The 25,442-nt window shown below is 35.4% G+C and overlaps 2 protein-coding genes across 4 annotated transcripts in view; both read left to right on the top strand.

The window, feature by feature from the left end:
* Positions 1-6,239, top strand: part of LOC306865444 (PDZ and LIM domain protein 5-like) — an 83,318-nt gene extending 77,079 nt beyond the window's left edge. For both annotated transcript variants that reach the window (XM_079410040.1, XM_079410041.1), the window contains 3 exons: positions 1,381-1,501; positions 3,053-3,168; positions 4,898-6,239. In XM_079410040.1, coding sequence (XP_079266166.1) covers positions 1,381-1,501; positions 3,053-3,168; positions 4,898-4,987 — 327 coding nt within the window. In that variant the 3' untranslated portion in view covers positions 4,988-6,239. The remainder of the gene's footprint in view (positions 1-1,380; positions 1,502-3,052; positions 3,169-4,897) is intronic.
* A 1,766-nt stretch (positions 6,240-8,005) lies between these two features.
* Positions 8,006-25,442, top strand: part of LOC306865754 (bone morphogenetic protein receptor type-1B-like) — a 102,931-nt gene continuing 85,494 nt past the window's right edge. Inside the window, exons 1-2 of one of the 2 annotated variants that reach the window (XM_079410524.1) lie at positions 8,006-8,276; positions 9,253-9,311. The gene's annotated coding sequence lies outside the window, so the exon portion shown is untranslated. The remainder of the gene's footprint in view (positions 8,277-9,252; positions 9,312-25,442) is intronic. The other variant, XM_079410523.1, reaches the window with a different exon arrangement.

Below are 25,442 nucleotides of genomic sequence, written 5' to 3'. Positions count from 1 at the left end.
AGCTGCTGTATTGGAGTGTCAGCACCTCCTCGTTTCTCTCTTGACCTCATGATTGTTCCCTGTAAAGCTTTATTCCCTTCTCTCTGAGAGCGTTGGACTGTGGGAACGGGCTTTAATCGGGATCATAAGGTCTGGTTTATCTGGCCCCGGCCGCTCAGATGTGTGACAATTAGCGCTTCACATGAACTCAGGGGACGTCGATCCGCTCGGGCAGAAGAGCTTCACTCAGATAATGAGCTCCGGGACGCTTTCAGAGCAGAGATGAAACACGTTTCATTGTCCTGAAGATCACATTTCATTTACAGGAGCTCCAGATACGTGTGTGAACATCATTACATCAGATCTGCGCTCAGTTTACAGACCTGGACTGCATTTCCCCAAAAAATCATAAGCCTAAGTTGATCGTAGCACCATTAGTTTCAATAGGTCTACGATGTATTTAAGCTTATGATGTTTTTGGGAAACGCAGCCCTGATCAATATGTTAGTCAATCAGTGATCATCTCAATTAATTTCCATCCATGTTTTAAATGCGCTGGGATTTCTAAACAGGGGTTTGTGAGTTGATGAAAAGTGAAGAATTAAATTAAATGTAAAATTTATATAAATAAATGGGCCTGCACAACAGTACAGTAAAAAAAAAGTGGGGTTCAAAAAATTTGAAAGTGAAAAATTTAAGATATAAATATCAGTATTGTAACTTGTGTAAAATAAAACTATTATTATTATTATTATTATTATTATATTCAACTTGACTCTAGTCCTAAAACACCAGTGTGAATATAACATGGACCCAACACCCATTGTAAACACCCTTATATTAATATTTATTTATATAAATATTATAAATTATAATAAATGAATTTAATTTATGTTAGAATTTTTACAATATTGTATATAATATTATAATCATAATTTGATAATATAGTTCATATTTGATTATTATAAATGATAAATAAATGGAAACTATATATAATATAATTAAATATAACTTATTTGATTTTTTTATAATATTTGAGATATAATCATGTTATGACTCTTTTTCTCTCTGTACAGGCATTGCATTGTATATACTATTCTCTCATATATATGTGTGTGTGTGTGTGTGTTATTTGCATATGTACATGTACAATTTAAAAATAAAATGTAAATAAAACACTTACTAAAATGATGAAATATTTTATTTGTCTAGCTGCATGCCATGTGACGTTATTGAAATATGAAGCTAACATCTCTGCGGTTAGATGAGGATGTCATGTGAAGTATTTAGCGTGTGACTGATGCTGGAGCTGAAGTGTCTGCTGGAGGATGTGATGCTGAGTGAAGCTTCAGCAGGAAGAGTTCAGGCTGCGTTCTAATCTGCGTTCTCATCTGCTAACAGGAAGTCATCAACGCCCTGAAGCAAACCTGGCATGTGTACTGCTTCCTGTGCACCACCTGCCAGCAGCCCATCCGCAACAACACCTTCCACCTGGAGGACGGACAGCCGTACTGCGAGACCGGTGAGAAACCAAACCACAGCCTGTCAATAGAGGGGGAAAAAACACATATATGACCCTGGAGCACAAAAGCAGTCATGAGTAACACAGGTATATTTGTAGCAATAGCCAACAATACATTGTATGGATCAAAATTATACATTTCTCTTTTATGCCAAAAATCATTAGGATATTAAGTAAAGATCATGTTCCATGAAGATATTTAGAAAAATTGACCCGTATGACTGGTTTTGTGCTCCAGGGTTACATACATACATACATGCATACATACACACACACACACACACACACACACACACACACACACACACACACACACTATATTGCTAAAAGTATTGGGTCACCCCCTTCTAATGAACAGGTTTGACTACTTTAGTAATTTCTATGAGTATAAATCTTAATGTTGAAGCATATAATGATATTCTAGGGAATAGTGTTCTTCTAATTTTATAGCAACAGTTTGGACAGAACCCTTTTCTATTCTAACATGACAGTGTCTCTGTGTATAAGACACGGTTCAGAAAGACATGATTGATTGAGTCAGTGTGGAAGAACTGGACTGGTCTGCAGAAAGACAAGTCCTGATCCCAGCTGAACTCCTCTGGTGTGACTTTATATGCAGACCTTGAGCCGAAAACTCATCACCAAACACCAATGACTTGTACAGACACTATATGGACAAAAGTATTGGACACCCCCTTCTTTAGAACAGAAGAAGGCACTAACAAAACTGTGGCAACAAAGATGGAAACATAATTCATGTATTTAAAAACTGTATTTCCATCTCTGTTGCAACAGTTTTGGACGAGTCTTAAATGACAGTAACCTCACTGGTGTTTGGTGAAGAGTTTTCGGCTCAAGGTCTGCATATAAAGTCACACCTGAGGAGTTCAGCTGGGATCAGGACTTGGCTGGACAATAATTCAGTATCAATATGTATCGCGATATAATTTTTTTCAATAACAGTGATATGATATTTAAACACATTTCCGATATTTTGATATACATTACCAGTGTTCCCTCATACATTGATTTATTTGTGGTGTTTGACTTGAGCACTACATGCGGCGCGGGTGTTTTATATGTATGTATCTGAAGAGAACCGACTGTCGTCAGAGAATTTTCAATGACATTTTCATTTGATCTGATAAAGTCACGTTCATGAGCGGAGCTGCTTTGATTACCGGTCCAAACTGTTGCTATAAAATTAGAAGCACACAATTCTCTAGAATATCATTATATGCTTCAACATTAAGATTTGTACTCATAGAAATTACTAAAGTAGTCAAACCTGTTCATTAAAAGGGGGTGCCAATACTTTTAGCAATAGTGTATATTCTCATTTTTATATATTATGGCATTAATGTTATTGAATTAATAAAGATTTTTATTTTGAGAAACTTTTACTTCTCTACATTCCAAAGCATAATATCACACTTTTTCCTCTACATTTCATAACCATATCCTTTCCTGTTCTGTCAAACTGAAGAGATCTCTGTGTGAATGGAGATGTGAAGCTGAACTGATTCACTGAGCTGTGATTGGTTTGTTTAGATTACTACACCCTGTTTGGCACCAGCTGTCACGGATGTGACTTCCCCATCGAAGCGGGCGATAAGTTCCTGGAGGCGCTGGGATTCACCTGGCACGACACCTGCTTCGTCTGTACGGTACGAGAAGAGCCACGGCGCTTGCTGCTGTTACACACTGAATACAGTAGGAGTGTGAACCAGCACAGGCTTCACCATTCAATTCAGTTTAATATCATGATTCATCACCATTAGCAAATTTATTTTGTGCATTTTTATTAAATTTATTAAAGCAGGCTACTTTTTAAAATAATTAAGGTGTCTTTGTTACACGTTACATGTACTTTATATTATAATAACAATTAATTATGCATAATTACATGCAAGTAAGTACATGTAGGTAATTAATATTACTCAGTATTTAAATGTATAAGTACACTAAAAATGACACTTTAAAATAAAGTGTAACCTAAATATGTTAATATATTAATTAATATATAATTAATTGTTAAGAATTAAAAATAAATATAGCTTCAAAACCTACAAGTAAATACAACGTAGTAAAGGGGGGGGGGTAACAAAAAGCACTTTCAGTATCTGAGAGTACTTTAAGAATCTGAACGTTTACAGACAATTATGGGTTTATCATTTTTCCTCCGCATTATTGCTGTTTGATTATTACTGATGAGATCATAGACAGTGACGGCTTTAATAGGGTTCATTCACACTAATGCACAGATCTGTTAAAGTCTGTCAGTACAGGAACATCTAATACGTACTGTACTCCAAACAACAGATGAAACAATATCTAAAGTGAAACACTGAAATAACGACGACTGGAAGAACAAGCGATGCTCACGTGTCACAATGAAGCCGCCGTGATTCTCTCTAACACACGCATGCACACACACACACACACACACACGTGCGCGCGCACACACACACACACACACGCGCGCACACACACATGCACGCACACACACGCGCGCACAAACACACACGCGCACGCACACACACACACACGCGCGCACAAACACACACGCACACACGCACACACACTCTATAACACACCTCACTGTGTCTTTCCTTTGATGTGTTTTCAAACTGCAGTTACTCACAGAAAACAGTATTTTGTGAATCAGATGCAGTTTCCTCCTTCCACACGGTCCAGGACGGAATGATCTTACAGCTGCTTCTGCTCCGAGGATGAAACCCTGTGTATTTAAAGAAACGGGGAGAGCAAAGATATGAAAATAGTTCAAATAAAACCTGTTTCAACTGAATGCTCACACACTTAATGACCTGAGATTTCTCCAGCAGTTTGTGATTACAGGACAAGATTAATTAATTATTGATGGAGTGAATTAGTGATGTACTTATTCCATTTATTCATTTATTTATTTACTTATTTGATTAGTTTCTAATTTAATTATTTTTGTCTTTACTTATTTCATTCTACTTATTTACTTTATATATTTAGTTTATTTTCTTTTACTTTATTTACATTTTTATAATTTATTTACTTTTTATTTATAGACTTAATTATTTGTTTATTTACTTAATTGTCATTTATTTATTTATTGACTGATTTACTCACAAATAGCCATTTCTACTCAAAATATTTATATCTTGAGATAACTAGAAACATTTTATTATTATTATTATTATTATTATTATAGACATTCCCATAACTTTTAAAGGTCTAGAAATCACAAATATATCCAGAGTTTCACTGGTTCTTAAATAAAAATGACATTTAAGAGAATGAATCAAAGTATGATGTCAGTTTTTATTTGATTGTATTTTAGTTTTATTAGAGGGTTAATGTCTGGTTTTGATGATGTTGTGGTGTCTCTCTCTGGTCCTGTAGGTGTGCAGCACGAGTCTGGAGGGTCAGACCTTCTTCTGCAAGAAAGACAAGCCCTTGTGCAAGAAACACGCTCACACGGTCCAGTTCTGATCTCGCAGTCAAACGCCTTGCTGGCCATATTTGACACTTGAGATTTATTTTAGTACATGAATGTTTATGAGAAGAGAGAGATATATTTGCTTCAGTTTCCTTCATCATGAGATCAGAAACTGCTTCTCTGAATAAGGCTCGGTTTCATGTTCAGTGTTGCATTTTGGGTGTTTTTGTCTGTTTTTGAGCGAGTATATCATGCGATGCAGTGTTTTATTGAGATGTTTACCATGATTAAAAACGACTCCAAATCAAAAGATTTTTCATTTGTTATTTTTAGCATGACAGAAGTTCATATTCTGTTTTCCACATGTATTTAAAGAGCCATGACTCTGTGCTAATATATTTGTCACACGCGTGAGATCAGTGAGTGTGTTGAAGCGTTTGGACGGCGTCTCGCTCCTGCGTCCCGCTGCAGTACATCCAGCAGTCTTTAAGCTGGTATGATTTATAGTTATTGAGGCGGGACGGAAGATTTCGGGGGCTTTCCAGGGGGTTTGCATGTATTTTACTATCAGAGCAGTGATATTTAATGTTTTATGAGTTATTTCTGTGTCAGGTTTGTGGGATGTCTGATTGTCTCAGTGACTTTATTTGTATTAATATACAAAAAATGTTATATTTAGGCCTAAAGTCATTCAGGCTGTCTTCTAAATCGTTAGCACTTGTTTTCAAGCTAATAAGGGTTGGTGGTTCATGTGTATCTTTATTCTTTGTTTTAGTTTACATCCCCTTGATTCTTAATACTGTGTTGTTAGCTGAACGATCTAAAGCTGTGTTTTTTTGTTTAGTGATAGTTGTTCATGAGTCCCTTGTTTGCCCTGAACAGATAAACTGTCTGCTGTTCTTCAGAAAAATCCTTCAGCTCCCACAAATTCTTTGGTTTTCCAGCATTTCTGTGTATTTGAACCCTTTCCAACAATGACTGTATGATTTTGAGATTCATCTTCTCACACTGAGGACGACCGAGGGACTCATGCATAACTATTACAGAAGATTCAAACACTCACTTATGCTCCGGAAGAAAAAACCATGCATTAAGAGCCAGGGCGTGAAAATTTTTTAATTTGAAGATCAAGGTAAATGTAAGTATCTTCTGTAGCTTTTGAAGGGCAGTACTAAATGAAAAAATATGATATTTAGATATTTAAAAATATAAGATATTTCATTCTGTTCAAAAGTTTTCACGCCCCGGCTCTTCATGAAATATCTTATTCAGGTCAGTACTAAATAAACAATAACATGCATTTTGTATGATTCCTCTTATTTTGGTAAAATAACATTTTGCAGATTCTGAAAGGTGTATGTAAAGTTCTGACTTCAACTGTATACACACACACACACAGTATATATTATAGGGTGAAGTCAGCTCAAATGGGCCACGTTTTGGTAAATGACTTATAATACCATCAAATAAGCTATGCATGAGATCTACTTATATTCTTATAAATTAGCATGGGTCTCCTAAATATATTTTTTAAATGTGAAAAAGTATAAAACTTTTAAAATTATGAGAGTTGGAGTATCGGCAGGTACCTTCTTGAGCCACGGCACAACATTCAGGTAAAATGGGTCAATATAAAAAGAGAGCAACACTGGTCATTTCAGCTTTAATCATTTTATTTTTATCAGTAATTTGACACTCTTGTCTTTAGTGTGCCATAACACCATAAATGCATTTCATTGAATAGAAAGTTGAATGAATAAACAACGCAATTAAAAATGAACTGATCATGTTGTATAGATGTGTTTGTGTGCATGTATGTGTGTATGCTTGTATTTTTTTTAAAGACTGTTAAGATTTAGTATGGAGACATATCTACAGTAGGCCTATAAACCTGTTTTGGCCCATTTTAGCTGACTTCACCCTATAGTATATTAATTTGAGTTATTTTTTTAATGCCTTTAGTTTTAGATAACTATACATATAAATAGTATTTCAGTGATCCTAAAATATCTCTGCATCATCAGAAACATGTTTGCATCTCTACTGTAAATGCTTTAATAATGAGTGTCATTGTGTATTTTCCGGGTCACCTGAGAGCGATCCTTCAGTCTCCAGATCCCAAACCATCACTCCACCACAACCACACGACCTGTGCTCGTCTTTCATACGATGCTGGGTCATTTTCAGTCACTGGGAAATGGATATTAGCAAACACTCACCGTCTTCCGGTAATGATTGAGTTTGCCAGTAGGTTGCAGTGCATGTTTATGATGATCAGATTATAAAACAGTTTAACTGCATTAGTCCTCCTCCTCCTCCACTAAAAACTGTTCCATGAGTATGTGTGTGTGATCATGTATATCCATTACCTTTTTTAAGCACTACATGAGTTTTATGCACAGAAATTAAACAATGCACAAAGAAAATCAGACTTTAAAGATGACTTTAATGCTGTAAACGGTATTGTTTTAGTGGTTTGGATGTTTTGGTTCTCAGTCAGTGTCAGAAGAAGTTTAACTTCACATGTGAGATCTGAAAGAAAGAGTGAATTCCTGCACTGAAGCAGAAGCTGGAAACTACTAACTAGTTTAATGCCCTGAACTCTATTTGTTCTGTAAATGAATCCTGAATCTGAATCTGAATGGTCAGATCTGTAGAGCAGCTCAAAAACCAAAGTTCATTAACTTCATGTTATATATACAGTATATATGCATGTGTGTGTGTATATATATATATATATATATATATAGGTGTATTTTATATATATATATATATATATATATATATATATATATATGCTATGTATATATATATGTTTGAAGACTGAATTGCGTTTTATATTAGTTTTTTGTTGTAATGTAGATTTTAAACTTTATTCTTTAGTGTAAAACTAGCCTACTTTATCTTCCATATTTATCCGATATTGAAGTGAGTTGTTTTTGTCACTCTTTCTGTTTTAAAGAGGTTTTCTATATTCATCAGTTTTGTTGACGTGTGTGTGCGTGTGTGTGTGTGCGTGTGTGTGTGAGAGAAAGAGAGAGAGAGATGGAGAAGAGGGATGAGGAGATTGTATTGAGGTGTATTTCTCTGAGGCGTCGGTGGTTGGAGCCTGTGCGCCTCAACACACACACACTCATACACACACACTCACACTCTCACACACACACACACACACACACTCACTCACTCTCTCTCACTCATACACACACACTGAAGGAAAGAAAAGCAGCTTTCCTCCTGGAGTTGGGCAGAAGGAGTCGGTTTAATCGAGTCATTCCTCGCTGGATGTGTGTGTGCAGCGGTGGCTCTGGAGCGGAGGACTGTAGAGGATCGGGACTGAAGGTGAGAGTTTGAACGGAGACTTGTCGGGTTTAATCCGCCGTGTTTATCGATATTCTGTCGGTCAGTGGCTCTGCTTGTATTTGTGATGTAAGTTCCTCGTGAATCTCGCTGCAGTCTCAGGATCATTCTCACGAGCTGCTGTCAGCACAGTTTAAGAGAAATAAACCCGGTCTGTTGTGATGAAAACAGGTCTCTTACACATCATTCGAGTAAGAGATTCAACTCCTGCATCGCCTTTATGACCCTGCAGCACAGAAGCAGTCATCAGTAGCACAGGTATATCTGGAGCAATAGCCAACAATACATTGTATGGATCAAAATGATACTTTATACATTTCTTTTATGACAAAAATAATGTTCCATGAAGATATTTTGTTAATGTCCTACTGTTAATCTATCAAAACTTCATTTTTGATTAGTAATATGCATTGCTAAGAACTTCATTTGAACAACTTTAAAGGAGATTTTCTCAATATTTAGATTTTTTTGCTGCCTCAGATTCCAGATTTTCAAATAGTTGTATCTCAAACAAATATTGTCCTATCATAACAAACCATACATCAATGGAAAGATTATTTATTCAGCTTTCAGATAATGCATGCATCTCAAGTTTAACAAATTGACCCTTATGACTGGTTTGGTGCTCCAGGGTCACAAATGCATTTGAACATCAAGAGATATTTTAATCTGTGTTGGGTTTTGTGTTTATTCTTGAATTAGCTGCTTTTAGATGTTCAAGCATGCATAGGCATATTTAGATTAGTAATCAAACCAAACACATCAAGCTCTCGTTGCTTAGGTTTGCAATTACTGGAAGTTTTTTGACATGTTGATGAATTGCTGTTTGATGAGAGATGATTCCTGAAGGAGTTTTACCAGTTGATTCTATAGGCCTATTAAATGATATTGCATAACTCCCAGGGATATGATTTATTGCTCCTCAAGGTCTTACGAAATATTCTGACTGTTCTTGTAGATGTTGAGACATCTGAAGATCGTAAATCCATAAGGAGCTTCATTCATCTGCAGACGGAGGTAAGACAGTCGGTCAAAGACTTTAGCAATCGGTGCGAGACCAAACCGAAATGTGTTTTTCAGCGGCTGATGTTTTCCTTTTGCCTTTGATTCCTGCAAAATTGACTCTTTGGTTAAGCTTTGCTTTGAATGCTTGGTTAAGAAATGTGTCATTTCTGCTCTGTTAGTAAACTGAACTAGAAAAATAATAATGACTGTTATCAAACTGTTACCCCAAACACTCCCCTCGCCTGCCATTGGTCAGTCATGCAGGTAGCCCCGCCCCCGCACTCACGCCATTGGTTGAGTCAGAAGTTGGGCTGCTCTACAATCAAATCAGTGTTTTTGAAAGTGTTTAAAAGTTGTAGTTAATAGTGAGTAAGTGTTCCTTATTCTAAAGTGTTACCAATCTTTTATTTTGGATGTGATTAATCGTGATTAATGGTTGTCCAGCACTAGTTTAAAGTGTAATTTGGGATGTGAGCAAATATTTTAGCATTGAATAAATGACACACTTCAGCGTTGAAGATAAGCATGTTTGTTTATACGGTGTATTTTACAGGGGTTAATGAGCGCTGGGGACAGCTCAGATAGCTCTGGGTTCAGGGCTTGTGTTGGGAGTACTAGTTTATTTACTGGAGTACTAGTTTATTTACTGGAGTACTAGTTTGTTTCGTTACTGAACACTATGCAGGATGTACCTGTATACTGTATGCACTGATAAACAGAGGTGTATGAGTCTGTAATATGATTTTCTGTGTAGCAGCTGATGAAGTAAAGAGCACAGACTCGTCATCCTCGTCCTTGGATCTGATCTGACCTCATGGCTTTTGGCCGTCTTTAGTCGTAGCGTGTGTGTTGTGATATCCGTGAGTATCGTGTGTCTGATAAGCGGTCTCGTTATTGAGTGTCAGCAGCTACAGGAGTCATTTATACTGCGGCGTAATGAGAGAAAGCCATTACAGGGCCTGATGTGTGTTTTGGGTGGGATTTCTAAAAGCCTGCGTGTGGGAAAGTGCTCATTTTGTCTGTGTGGTCTGGCTTTGGCGGCCGGAGGCTTGTTTGAATTAAACCCAGTGGGCCGGCGCTGTTTTACTGCTTTTATTTCTCTGTGGCGTCGTTCGGTGTGAAAACGTGCCACGATGCCGCGCTCTGTTCGTTAAATGCTGATGATGTTACGTCATCACAGGTCACGGTCACTTGAGGTGCATCATTCTGGGTTTTAATGGCTGATTCCAATATTAGAAGAGCAGGTGGGCAATATAAATATGATATTTATCACAAAATAAACTCAGAGAGTAGGGGTGGACTGTTTGAGGGAAACAGTCTAATTGCACTTTTTTTGTGATTGTGATTGATTTAAAATGTCAGTTTTTTTATGCTCTTTTTTTTTCTTTTTTCTGTGCTTGTGCACAATTTGGCAAACTTTTTGTGATTTTATATATGAATATTACTGTAACAAATGAAAAATTATATGATATAATAGTTATATTAAAAAGTAATCATTTTAAATTAATAAATAATAATAATAATTTATATTTAAAAAAAATTTAAACAAAATTGAATTATTTATATTTTAACTTAATTTATTGGTTTAATATAATTAATTTTAATTGATTTTTTTAATGCTTCAGTGATTGTTTGTAGGGCTGTACAGTTTGGCCAAATTCTTGTGATTTATATATATATGACTACAAATATATATAATAATAAAATACTACTACTACTAATTATTATTATTATTATTATTATTAAACAATAAAAATGTTTTAACTTTTTTTGATTGTATCAATTTTTTATTGTATAAAAACATTTTAGAATTAAGTTTAATTTATTAATTTTATTAATATTACAATGTGTATATATAAGTGTAATTTATTTTAATATTACGTTTACATTTATTTTTAATATAAGATGCTGAGTGTAAATTAACACTTATTTACAATGTTTATATTTATGAAAATAAATATTTACAATATTTAAATATTATTTTAATACTCAAAATATTCCAAAAAATGTGCATTATTTATTAAGAATAATATTGAAGCATGTAGAAAAGTGGATTGATGTCTTCAGTTAGTCAGCTGGACGTGTGCAGTTATGATTGATGATGATAATCTCAAAATAAGCAGAATATTGTCAGATTGTTTAGCATGACACTATCTGTCCCGTCCGTCTCTCAGTGACATGTGTTTGTTCCTGTAGTCTCTTATCTCATTAGAGTCTCTCTAAAAACCGTCAGCTTTGTTTCCCGACATCTCTCAGATGTTTAATGTCGCTAGTGGACTCCGCCGAACACTGCGCCTTTGTGCTCTGAATCTGCATACCCCAAGGGCTTCTGGGAGATTTTAACAAGCTTCTGATGTTCCTGGAGAACAGAGGCGTGTGAGATTCCTTCACCAAGGTGAGTTTCCAGCCTGGAGCAGCCGAGGTCAGAGTTTAGAGTCCCAGTAATGAGCTCAGCTCCTTCTCAGAAACATGCCGTCAACTTTTAGGCTTTTTATGCTTTATGTTATTTACACAGAAGTATGGCATAAAAACGTGGCATAATGTGAAAATGCAGAACCATTACTTATTGATATTTCAAGTTTTTGAACAGTAAGATTTTTTTTTTTAAAGAATTTCTTCTGTTCACCAAGACAAAATATTTCACAATATTACTGCTTTTGCTCTATTATATACAGCAAAAGCAGTAATATTGTGAAATATTTTACTATTTAAAATAACTGCTTTCTATTTAAATATATTATAAACTGTAATGTATTTCTGTGATCTGCAGCTGTATTTTCAGCATCATTTCTCCAGTCTTCAGTGTCACATGATCTTCAGAAATCATTATAATATACTGCTAAAGAAACATTATTATTATCAATATTTAAAACAGTTGAGTATATATTTTTCAGGATTCTTTGATGAATAGAAAGATCCAAAGATCAGTCTTTATCTGAAATAAAAGGGGTGGATTAATACTTTTATTTAGCAAGGATGCTTTAAATTGATCGAAAGTGATGATAAAGATATTTATAATGTTTCAGAATATTTCTATTTCAGATAAATGCTGTTCTTATGAACTTTCTATTTGTCAAAGAAACCTGAAAACATTCTACTCGGCTGTTTTCTACATAATAATAATAATAATAATAATAATCATAAATGTTTGTTGAGCAGTAAATCAGTATATTATTATGATTTCTGAAGATCATGTGACACTGAAGACTGGAGTAATGATGCTGCAGATCACAGAAATACATTACAGTTTAACACATATTCACACAGAAAACAGATATTTTAAATAGTAAAAAATATTTTTTCTGTATTTTGGATCAAATAAATGCAGGCTTGGTCAGCAGAAGAGACTTCTTTAAAAAGCATGAAATCATTTAGCATATGAGATGAGTATTGTGTGTGTGTGTGTGTGTGTGTCTGTGTGTGTGTCTGTGTGTGTGAGTGTGTGTCTGTGTGTGTGTGTGTGTGTGTGTGTGTGTGTTTGTTGTGGCTCGGGGTCACAGCTGCAGTCTGAGCTGCGTTAGCCGACCTTTGACCCCGCCTTCCGCTCGTGTAATTGCAGGAAGTGAGCGTGGCCAATGAGAGCAGGGGATTGTGGGATAGCATTAATGAGCACAGAGGTGGCAGTGTTGCTGAAGGGGAGAACAGAAAGAGATGTGCATAAAGTCATTTATGCACATTTACATTTATGCTAGTGTTGTCTGCGTGATTCATAACTAAATGTTTACATTACGAGAAGAAAATGTATGTGGTGTTTACATGTGCAAAATCCACCTTTATGGTTGCTACACTGTTGCTAAATTGTTAACTGGGTGGTTGCTATGTAATTTGTTACGGTCTCCAGTGAAATGAGTCCATGTTAATATTGATATTAATATTATTGGATAATATTGGAATGGTTAATATTATTTAGCCCCGCATAGCTTTTATTTCATCAGCATTAAATTTGAATGAATACTTGTGTAAGTTTATTGTAGTGTAAAAAGTAGTGTTAAACGTATTATTTTTTTTTATATTATTAAATTATAATGTATTAGTATTAAATATAAATATTTAACTTATAAATGTTTAATAATATTTTTATAAAAATTACTTATATTTAATACAATTATAAATAATAAAATTATAAATAATAATGAATACATAATTGAAAGTAAATTATGTATTATTATTCAATAGTAATTTAATATTAAATAAAATATTTAATACATTTTAATGTAATTTTTTTATAAATATTTAATAATAAAATAAATAAAATGATTTAAAAGTAAATAAATATTTAATTTAAAAGAAAATAAATTATTATTAGTAATATTAGTATTATGTAATATTATTTGGTAATATATAAGAATATTGAATATAAATATAGAATATTTTATATATATGTAATAATATTTTTAGAAGTAATAATATTTAATTATAAAAATAAAAATTTGTTTTTTATTAACCGATATACTACATAAAAATAAGCAACAATATTGATCTGTTTCCGAAGGTTTATTATTTTATGATATCTCTCACTGATGAATGATGAGACGGGAGACGTGTTCTGAAACTCAAGAGAATCACTTGTGATGTCTATCAGCTCGTGTCTTTCCCGTAAACACATGAAGTGTCGCATGTGAAAGGAATAAAACCCGACTCATCTCGGTTCTCTCCGAGGCTCTGAAGATGAAAGCCGGCTTTCTCACAGATGATTTGAATTATTATCTCATCAACATGTCACACACTGCAAACGAAATGCGTCTGACTTTTGACTCGCTGACTGCAGCCGGCCAGAGATTTACGGCCCTCCGTCTTTGATTTCCCACCGAAACAATTCAGAGCCCTGCGCTTAATGCATCCCGATGCGTGCCATCCGTCCATCCATCGTTTGTTGATCGCAGGCTCTTCATGAATCACTCAGAGTGTCAAACGCTGCATTAATCCCAAGCACAGATGCATTATGGGTGGTGGGTTTAGAAAGAATGGCAGGACGCTGCTCTTCAGGGATTCAGAGAGAAGACTGGAGCCTGTGCCTGAGCCATGTTTGGTTCCACAAAGAACCATTCAGTCAAAGAACCATCTCTTCCTTACCTTTTTATATTCTGAAGAACCTGTTTTGTGAAACAGAAAGGTTCTTCAGATGTTAAAGGCTCTTTAAGGAACCATTTAGACAAAAAAGTTTTTCTATGGCATCATGAAGCACCTTTATTTTTAAGTATGAGCCTGAAGTACTTCATCCTGAAGTATTGATATATCGATACTGATGCAAGTATTGAAAGTACACTGTAAAAAAAAAAAAAAAGTTAAGCCAACTTAAAATTTTAAGGCAAAAATATTTAAAGTTTAGTTAAAATTTTAAAGCTTCAGCAGATTTTTGAGTTCTCTCAACTTATTTTTGTAAGAGATTCTTAACTCTTTGTTGTATAAACTTAAAACAACAAGTTGAGAGAACTCAAAAATCTGCTGAAGCTGGTTGCCTTCAAATCTCACCTTTTTTTTTTTTTTTACAGTGTATCGATACTCAAATAAAAATTGTGTTAGTTAGCTGTATTTTTTTAGTTATTATCATTTAATCAAAACAACCCAACTGCAGTTTGATTGATATTAATTGGAACGCAGGACAAAAAACATGATTTTGAACATTTGTAAAAATAGAATTATGTTTTTGCAAATTAACTCTTCAAATACACTCTAAAAAATGGCCGTGAATTTAACGGTAAAAGACTGTAAAAATGCTACAGTAAAAACATGTTAATTGGTTAACGGCAAGTTCCCCTTCTATATACAGTGAAAAACTGTATTGGACATTACATGTAATTTTACGGTAGTTTACCAGTTTTTGAAAGTGAAAAAGAATGTATAATTTACAGTAAATAACCGTGAATGGACATTCCCAGAATTCCCTGCGTTACATTTCAAATTTGATGTTTTTTTTTGTTTTGTTGTTGAAATAACTGTTTCTTGTTAGTTTTTTTGGTGACACTTCACAATAACGGTAGATGAATAATCATGTACTACTGTCTAAATTAATACTTAATTCATCAAATACTAATGCTTATTAAAGCTGTTAACTAATCATGAGTTAATGAAGAGCTATCATTAACTACAACAGGAGTCATATGGATTCATGAATAACGGCATCCTTAACTACATGTTTGATAGTTCATGCATTAATTAATATTTATGGGTAAACTAAATCAAACAGCCTCTTTAAGAACGAATAAGAAATGCTCTGGCTTTGAAATAAATGAAAAGAATTTAATATCATAATTTGAGCTTTTGACATCTTCAGCTTTATGATGTCTGTTTTGTGGTGTTCTACAAATGTTCTTTGAGGATTTTGAGGTTTATTTTTATTTAGCTGTTTATGCGTCACAGCAGGGTAAGTTTCAAGGGAAAGAGAACAACACAAAACAGACAAGATCAATCATAGCTGAAGATGTCAAAAGCTCAAATTAAACTGACCGGAGTTCAACTACAGTAAACATGTATAAATAAAAATATAACCTAATAAGTTGCCATTAATATTGAATGTTAAAATGGAATTCAGATATAAAGGTGTGGGTCTCATTACCCATATTACTCTTTAATAAATTAATACATTTATTTGTTTATATAAAAACAAATAACATGAAAAATGCAGCAAAGTGATGATGCAGCTGAACCAGAGTCTTGAACTGATTCATTAAAAAAGAGCATTTGAACTGAATCAAATTTAGTTTGCTACTGAAGTTTAAATCAGACGCTGTTAAACTATGATACTATTTATTTCCTGTTTAATGAGCAAATAAAAAGCAGATTGCAGAATTTACAAAGCTGCTTAATGTTTATATCACAAAACTTAATGCTTGAATCGTGACTGTTCAATATGTTGCGCAGGCCGATATGAACCGCTTCTTGTTTCACAACCCAGACGGAAACGGTAATAGATTCACATTCACAGGAAGTGCAGAAGACAAAACAGCAGAAGCGAGCGACCGGGCTCACAATGGCTTTTCCATCTTGCTCGTCTCAGGTTTCTGGTTTCACAGTGGAGTTCAGGTATGTGTTTATGTGCCTCCCTCCATCCATCCATCATCCAAACACACACACGCTCCCTCATCCACAGACAAAAGCTCCTGACAGGTTCCTGTGAAACCCAATCGCTCGCTGCTGCTGTTGTGACACAGGTCTAAGCTCCAGTCCGTCTGTCAGCGGATTAAAACTCAGACGCTTCACTCACTGCACTGTAAAAAACAAATCTGGAAAATTTATGGTAAAAAAACAGCAGCTGTGGTTGCCGTAATTCTACCGTAAAAATTACGGTAACAACATTTTAGGTTTTACGCTTTTAACTTAAATTTACAGTTAAATACCATAATTTCATTTACTGATATAATGTTAATATACCAACCTATTGAAGTACTGAAATCTGTTTTGTACCTTTGTAATACACTGATAACCACCAAAAGCAGGAGCTGATGAGAGTCACATGATGAACCAAAACCTAACACAAGCAGCTTTTAATTATGAACATATATAGAAGGTGCACAGTGTCATTCACACAAACACTAAACACCATCATGATAACACATGTGAAACTGAAATAATGCAATGAACATTCATTTAACAACATTAGATGTAACATACAACCCTAATAAACATAACTGATAAGAAAAAACTAAGAAGAAACATAGTTATTTAAAAGAAAAAATAACCATTTCAAACTAAATTTGAAATGCAACGCAGGGAATTCTGGGAAGGTCAGTTTACAGTTTTACAGGAACTTACCGTTAACCATTTAACAGGTTTTTACTGTAACATTTTCATAGTTTTTTACTGTTAAAATCACGGTAATTTTTTACAGTGTGCTTGTGCTTATGTTCAGTTCCACACGTAAACGAAGTTCAGATGACCCACAAACACTGTCAGAGTTTAGTCAGTGAAATGCAATAGATCTGCCTACAAGTTGGATTTTTTCCCAGTTTTGCTTCTTTTTTTTTTTTTTTATTATGCAAATGCTTTATCAAAACATTTTACTTGTTTATGAATAAATGCATGAGATGAAACTGTTGTATTTCATATCATATTCATGCTGTTGTGGATAAAGTTGAAGCCAGTCAGATAATATGAAGCTAAACAGGCTCAAAATTAATTTATTTTTACAAAATACAATTCACAAATGCTTAAGCTAATTTACTTTCACAAAAACGTTAAAACATATTTACATGAATATCTTTATAAAAAATGTACTGAATATCTGTACATTTGTGTCTGTGTGTGTGTATATATATATACATACAGACACAGACAGAAATATATATTATTTGGTTCAAAATTATATTAATATCATCATTAATAATAATTACTAATAAAATGTAATACATTACAAATATTTTTATTTGTGATCTACTGTCTGAGTCTAAATTACATCCACACTGCTGTTTTAAGAAGACAAACAAATTAGAATAGAATAATAATTAAAATAATGACAGTAATAGCCATATAAAACAATTGCCCTGTAAAATAAATAAATATATATATATATATATATTATTTCTGCTTTACACTACAGAAGGGAAATTCCAAAACGTCTTTCCTAATTTCTACACTTAGAGAGATATTGTGAGTTTGGACTGCATTTAAACCGCTCGCTGTCAGTAATTCATGCTGTACTTTAAGCTTTTATTTTGAAGGAACTCCAGCTTCAGAGAATACAAAAACCCGTCTCACTACAAATCTAGTGAAACGCTGTAATCATCTGCAGCTGAAATAAAGCAGAACTTTGTTCCCAAACGTGTGCTAAACTCCCAGCAGTGACTGCATTCATTCATTCTGAGACGCAGAAAACACCGGATCAGCAGCTGATCGTCTGAACCAAGTGCAGCTTCGCTTTAAAACACTCAGACACACTTGAAGAAGAGACTATATTGTGCTTTCGCTTCGAGTTCGTTTGACAGATAATGACCCAAAACACCACTTTAAACACCTTTTAGAATAAGAAGTTTAAATATATTTTAAAAACTACACTTTTTGCCCAGAAGTCGTATGTATGACCGCGATAATATCCAGATAGTTTTGCTATCGCGATATTGATAATATCGTTAAATCCCTTCTGTATTGTGACATTTTTCCCAGTAAAATGGGAAGAAAGTACGTGACTTAATTAGATCCATCAGGATTTGATTAGATCGTGAAAATCGGATTGTGATGTTGTTGGTTAATAGTATTTTTCCTCATCCAGGTGGATTTGATGATGAAAGTTGTTCATTTATGCCGTGCAGTTATGAAACCTAACATTTTAGCATTTGAACAGCATGCATTTAAATGTATTAGATTGTCTTTCACAGCCGTAGTTTCTCAGGCTGGATGTATTTGCATGCGTTGAGTGTAAGCGGATGTTGGCGGCTCGATCCGCAGGCCATCTTGATCCACTTTCAGTAAAGCTCAGGGCAATTAAACCCCCCTGTAGACAAGAGCGAGGATATTCAATCTGCGGATGAAAAGAAAAGAGGTGGCGAATCACTTCAAGCTGCCGGCCGGTGCGATGTCCAGCGAACGGGAGAAGAGCAGAGCGGACTCCCATTAACCAGAGAGATGCTCAAATCTAATTTCTCCAGCTCTGGGAAGCGTAATGTGATTGCTGGGAGAGCTTCGGATGAGTCAGGACGTCTTGCATCATATATGGACTGAGGAAACTCTGAATGCAGGGTGAGAAAATCCAATTGTTCGGGGTCTTAATGTGTTCATTGAGTTTTCAAGAAATGAATCATGTCTGGAGGGACAGAAACTTTCATCTTTTCCCTTTAGTTCTTCAGTGCTTGTGAGAGCTCAGGGCACGGACAACAAGGCTGTTATTTTATCATAAGATAGTTTTTATTATTTATGTCAGTTTTAGTTGTTTTTGAACATGAACTTAAACTAAATTTGTCTTGGCAACTAGCTTTTTATTTCAATTAACATTTACTTTATTTCAAGCAATGAAAATGTTTTTATAGTTTTAATTTTAGTTTCAGTTTTAGGGGTTAACTATACCCCAGAAAGTGTTATTATAAGAAAGGCCCAAAAGTCTCAAACCACTAGTAAAACTAATTGAATATAGTTTCTCATTTAAAAACATCCTGAAGAAAATCTGACCATCTTGTACAAAGCATCACGTGATCAAAAATCACAGGCCAGAGTCTGAAATAATTTGTCATATTTTAATTTACTTCATGAATATTTTACATTTTATTTTATATTTTTCAATTTCATTTTAAGGTTTTTATTTTTTATTTTTTTATTTATATTTATTTTCATATATATATGCTTGTGTAGTTTTAATTAGAAAAAAAAGTTATTTTAGTACATTAAGTTAAACTAAATAAAAGTGAGAGTTAAAAATAGTTAAAAATAAATATGTTTTTTATAAATATTTATAAAAAAGATTTAAAATACTATTTATAATATTCACATTTTGTGAAAAACAAATATGTAATTTTTTTTTAAATATTTAAAAAATGAAAACCATTTTTTTTGTTGTTTAGCCATTGTTTTTTGTTTAGGTTTAATGTTTCACCTGATTTTTTTTCATATTGTGAAAGATAAATTTTATTGAATCTAATCAGGGTCAATTTGATCCAGAAGTCGTACCCAGAATAATATATTCAGTACAATACAAGGCTAAAAAGTTTTGGTTTGCTCTCAGACCTTTTGTCCCGACTGTATGTTCCGGTTCATTTAGTGCAGAAGAGCGTGATGTTTTCTTCACTTGAAGTCCTCTCAGATGGACTCGACGAGCGCTCGCGGCGCTGAATAAACCAGATCTGTGTCCAGAGACGGGGACCTATTGATCTTGATATCGATCCATTTACAGCAGAGGTCTCGCTCCATCAGGTCTGTGTACACACCCTTCCCTCTGAGATCCAGAGCAATCGATCAGCTCCACGCTCGCATCAAAGCTAATGAAGTCAGCGCCGCTGCTGGGAAAATCATTATGCCTTCATATGCCTCATTATTTAGACTGGAGGAGTTTTGCATGTTTGCTTTGGGTTTAGGCTTGCTTCTCTATGACCTAACCACGATCATTGTAGTTTTAAAGGGTCGTTTCGTGGTAAACCTGATTGTACTGCCTCTGTCAAACAAGTCATATAAACACACTGTAGCTTTAAAAACTCAGAACTTCTCCAGTCTATATATGGAAATGAAATTCTAATAATTATGAAATCAAAACCTTGAGCTCATTAACATATGCCCGCCCAATTAACACATGGCCGTGAAAAGTGACTGAATTTGCATTGATGTGTAAAAAGAGGGTTGTCATATGTTAATAAGCTCAAAGTTTTGGTCTCATAATCATTAGGATTTCCATATATGGACTGGAGAAAATTGACTGTGTTTGATGCATAAAAACTTTATTTTATAAGAGAAACTTATTAATTTGATGGTAAACACGATTTTTCTGTCTGTTACAAACGAGTAAAATAAATGCACTGCAGCTTTAAGAACTCAAAAACTTCTCAAGTCCATATATGGAAATATATATGACATAGAAACCTTGAGCTCATTAACATATGCCCACTTTAATATATGAGTCAGAATACTGAACATGCAGTGATATGTAAATGTCAGCAGTGCATATGATAATGAGCCAGTGGGTGTGTCATAAACGTTCCCAAATAAATGACAATCAGGTTGTAAAGAAGTCTTAAAGGTACAGTAGCAAGAATTCATGGTCATTTCATGGTAAACATGAACATCTGGCTCTTTCAAGTAAGTAGAATAAATGCACTGCAGCTTTAAGAAATCAAAACTTCTCCAGTTCATATATCTCCAGTTCACTGCACATTCATTATTCATTGCATATTCATTATTCATCATATCATTGCATATTTATTATTCAGCAACTGGTTATTCAGCAAAAGTAACTAAATATGCGATGATATATAAATGTGGGCGGTCCTATGTTAATGAGCTCATGGTTTTGACGTCGTAATCGTTTCCCTACATGGGCGAGAGAAGTTTCAAGTGCACATGTTAACGAGCCAGTGGATGTCATAATCATTTCCAAATGAATGACAGTGTTGATGCGTGAACGTTTGGCCGATCATATCAGAGGTCATTTGCATATCTCAGAGGTCATAAAGATGTCTTAAAGGTACAGCAGCAAGAACTGGCCGTTTAGTTGTAAAGTTAAATGAAGTTACAACTGTGTGATGCATGAAACCTTATTTTATAAGTGCACTTCAGGGAGAAACTAAATGCTAGAGGAATATGGCCCATAGCAGGAGGGAACATTATAGTATTTGGATGATATTTTGTGCTCTCGACTCGCGCGGCGGCTCTGGTTTCTGTCAGACGTCTGTGTTAAATAAGCTTCCTCTGCGAGTGCAATCAAAGGGTCATTCAGGGCATCTGCTCATGAAGTGCACTAGTAATGATTTGGATGTTGTTTTGAGTTCCTCTGTTGAGGTAGACAATCTTTATTTTTGGCCGAAATGGCTGGAATTTGTCAAGTCTGCTAATGCTTCAGCCTTTCTGACTCAGTTTTGTTGTGTACCGCCCACTTTTCATGATCCAAGTTGGTAAAAATCCCATTTTACGTATTTTTTTTGCTATTTTATTAACTTATTTTAAGAAAGTTATTTTTCCAACGCTATTGAATGATGATTCCACATCGAGGCAACTGAAATGTAACCAAAGTTGTGCGTTTGCAGTCTGAATTGATTGAGAGAGAAAGATTATGATGTACAATAAAAAAATTGCATTTGAATAACATGCATTTCATCATGCTTCTGAAAAACAAAAGCCACAATCAATAGACTTTTTCATACAGCATGATCAGACTGATTCACAAACAAACGATTCTTTTGATGAATCAGACAAAAAAGACTCACAGACTGAAAATAAATGATATTTTACAGTTGTGAGTTTGGAGTCTGAATGATTGAGAAAATTGAGTGCTGCAAATCAGTAAAATGATGAAACAACTTTCCATTGGTTTGTTCTTTTCAGTACTTGAGTCACAAGCAAATGGTTCCTTTGAATAGGTTATTTTAATGAATCATCAAGAGAGACTCACAGGAACGAATGAGTTATCAGTTCAAATCAGTTTAACTAATTACATGTTTATGAAGTACAGTTTAACAAATATCTCTGGTTGTTCTGTTTTCCGGAGGCATTGAAGACGTGACATCAGGCAGTTGTGCTGCTTTACATATGATCTTTCTTGACAACGTTGGAGGTTTTGTGCTTTTGAATTTAATTAGCATTCCTGAGCCATTAAGTAACGAGCGTGCTGCTACAGGACCTGCCGTAAACAGCTGATCTGCGAGGATGTTTCTCATCGAGGGAGCAGGTACTCTCTCTTTCTCTGAGCGTCTGCTGGAGAAATGAAGAACCTGAAGGAATGCCAAGAATCCCTGTGTTAAAGTTCACACTATATCTCCATTTGCGCCTGGATGGCGGGAAATGGAAGACAGCTGTGTGAGTGTGTTGTGCATGACGACGGACACATGAATCACATGATATTTGGCGGTTTTAAGATCATTGCCATTAGCCTGTAATAGGGCTGTACGATATGGGGGGGGGGGGGGGGGGGGGGTTGCTGGGCTCTTTTGACTATTCCAGTTGTTTGGATTTTGCTAACACCGTGTCTCCTGATAATATCTCCCAAGGGTAACATGTAAAGCGTGAAAAGTAACGGCCCTAGTACTGAGCCTTGAGGTACTCCATACTGCACTTGCGATCGATATGATACCTCTTCATTCACTGCTACGAACTGATGGCGGTCAGATAAGTACGATTTGAACCATGCTAAGGCACTTCCACTAATGACAACAAAGTATTCTAGTCTATTTAAAAGAATGTTGTGGTCGATAGTGTCGAACGCAGCGCTAAGATCCAGTAGAACTAATAAAGAGATACAACCACGATCAGATGATAGAAGCAGGTCATTTGTAACTTTAATGAGAGCAGTCTCAGTACTATGATACAGTCTAAATCCTGACTGGAATTCCTCACAGATACCATTTTTCTCTAAGAAGGAATATAATTGTGAGGATACTACCTTTTCTAGTATCTTTGACAGAAAAGGGAGATTTGCTTTGCTGCAGAATTTCAACACCACTAACATCAATTCCATGTGACCGTATTAAATCTAGAGTTTGATTTTGACAATGAGTAGGTCCTGAAACGTGTTGTCTAACTCCAGTAGAGTTCAGAATGTCTATGAATGCTGATCCTAATGCATCTTTTTCATTATCGACATGGATATTAAAATCGCCAACAATTAAGACTTTATCTGCAGCCAGTACTAACGCAGACAGAAAATCAGCAAATTCTTTAATAAAGTCTGTATGGTGCCCTGGTGGCCTGTATACAGTAGTCAGTACAAATATCTTAGGGGATTTATCAATAACATAAATGATAAATTCTCTAGATAATGTTATACGCAGCACCATAACTTCAAACGAGTTCTACTTAAAGCCTGCCCTCTGAGAAATACTGAGAATATTGCTATAAATTTTAGCAACACCTCCCCGTTTACCTTTTGGACGTGGCTTATTTTTATAGCAGTAATCTTGGGGGTTGGACTCATTTAAAGTAATGTATTCATCTGGTTTTAGCCATGTTTCTGTCAAACAGAGCAAATCTAGGTTATGATCATTGATCAAATCATTTACAAAAAGTGCTTTTGTAGAAAGGGACCTGATATTCAGTAAGCCAAGCTTTATCAATTGTTTCTCTGTATTGTAAACATTTTTTATTTGTTGAACATCAATTAAATTGTTACTCTTAATTTGGTTTGGATGTTTTCTGTATTTTCTAGTTCGGGGAACAGACACAGTCTCTATAGTGTGATAGCTAGGTGAAAGAGTCTCTATGTGCTGAGAATTAACTGACTTCTGTGACGTGAGGCGGCTAGCAGACGGTCGGTTTAGCCAGTCTGTCTGCTTCCTGACCTGGGCCCCAGTTAGTCAAGTACAAACTCTAAGACTATGTGCCATATTTCTAGAGAGAAGAGCAGAACCACCCCTGGAGGGATGAACACCATCTCTTTTCAACAGGTCAGGTCTGCCCCAAAAAGTCATCCAATTTTCTATAAAGTCTATGCTATTCTGTGGGCACCACTTAGACATCCAGCCATTGAGTGACGACAGTCTGCTATGAATCTCATCGCCCCGGTAAGCAGGGAGCGGACCAGAGCATATTACAGTGTCTGACATCGTACTTGCAAGTTCACACAACTCTTTAACATTATTTTTAGTGATCCCTGACTGGCGAAGTCGAACATCATTAGCGCCGACGGGAATAACAATCTTACTGAATTTACGTTTAGCATTAGCCAGCACTTTTAAATTTGCCAAGATGTCAGGCGCTCTGGCTCCCGGTAAACAATGGACTATGGTGGCTGGTGTCTCTATTTTCACGTTCCGTACAATAGAATCGACAATAACTAGAGCACTTTCATCAGGTTTCTCAGTGGGTGCCTCACTGAGTGAGGAGAACCTGTTTGATGTTCCGATCGGAACGGAAGAGTGGTGTTTTGACCCGAGACTAGGCCGCCTCACAGTCACCCAGCTGCCCTGCTGCACGGGCTTTACCGGAACCGAACAATGTACAGGACTCCCTGAGCTAGTCACATCCAAAGCAGGATTTACAGGCCTCACATTCTTACTGTCCTCAGCTAAAGTTTGGATGCGTGTCTCTAATTCTGAAACCTTCTCTGTCAGCCTAACTATTTCCCTGCATTTATCACATGTGAATCCCTCATCGCCGACAGAGAGAGATAAACTATACATGTGACATGAAGTGCAAACAACAATAGCAGGAGAAGAAGCCATTACTCACCGTGACTGATGAATGATACAGACTGAACTTACCACTTACCACTGTTGTTTGATGAACCCGTGAAAAACGGAGCGAGAGAGAAATGAAAACGGAGCGAGAAAAAAGAAAACCGTAATAGGCACGAATAGACACGCGAATGGAACCGCGAGTAACAAGCTAGCGGCTAACGAATGCTAACACGCTGCACTTGCGGTTTTAAACGCGAACGATCAAATTAGTTTGATAGATACTACCAGAAATATGGTGGGAATGTAGTTATATATTATCACTTTAAACAACAGAGAGTGAAAGTAAGGTAAAGATTCATTAAAAAAGCAGAGCTACAATCGCAAACCTCTCAGCAGCACAACA

This window comes from Barbus barbus (genome assembly GCF_936440315.1).
Source record: "Barbus barbus genome assembly, chromosome: 47".
NCBI classification, from domain to species: domain Eukaryota; kingdom Metazoa; phylum Chordata; class Actinopteri; order Cypriniformes; family Cyprinidae; genus Barbus; species Barbus barbus.
Note: the sequence above shows the minus strand (reverse complement) of the source record. Positions and strands in the feature narration are given on the sequence as shown.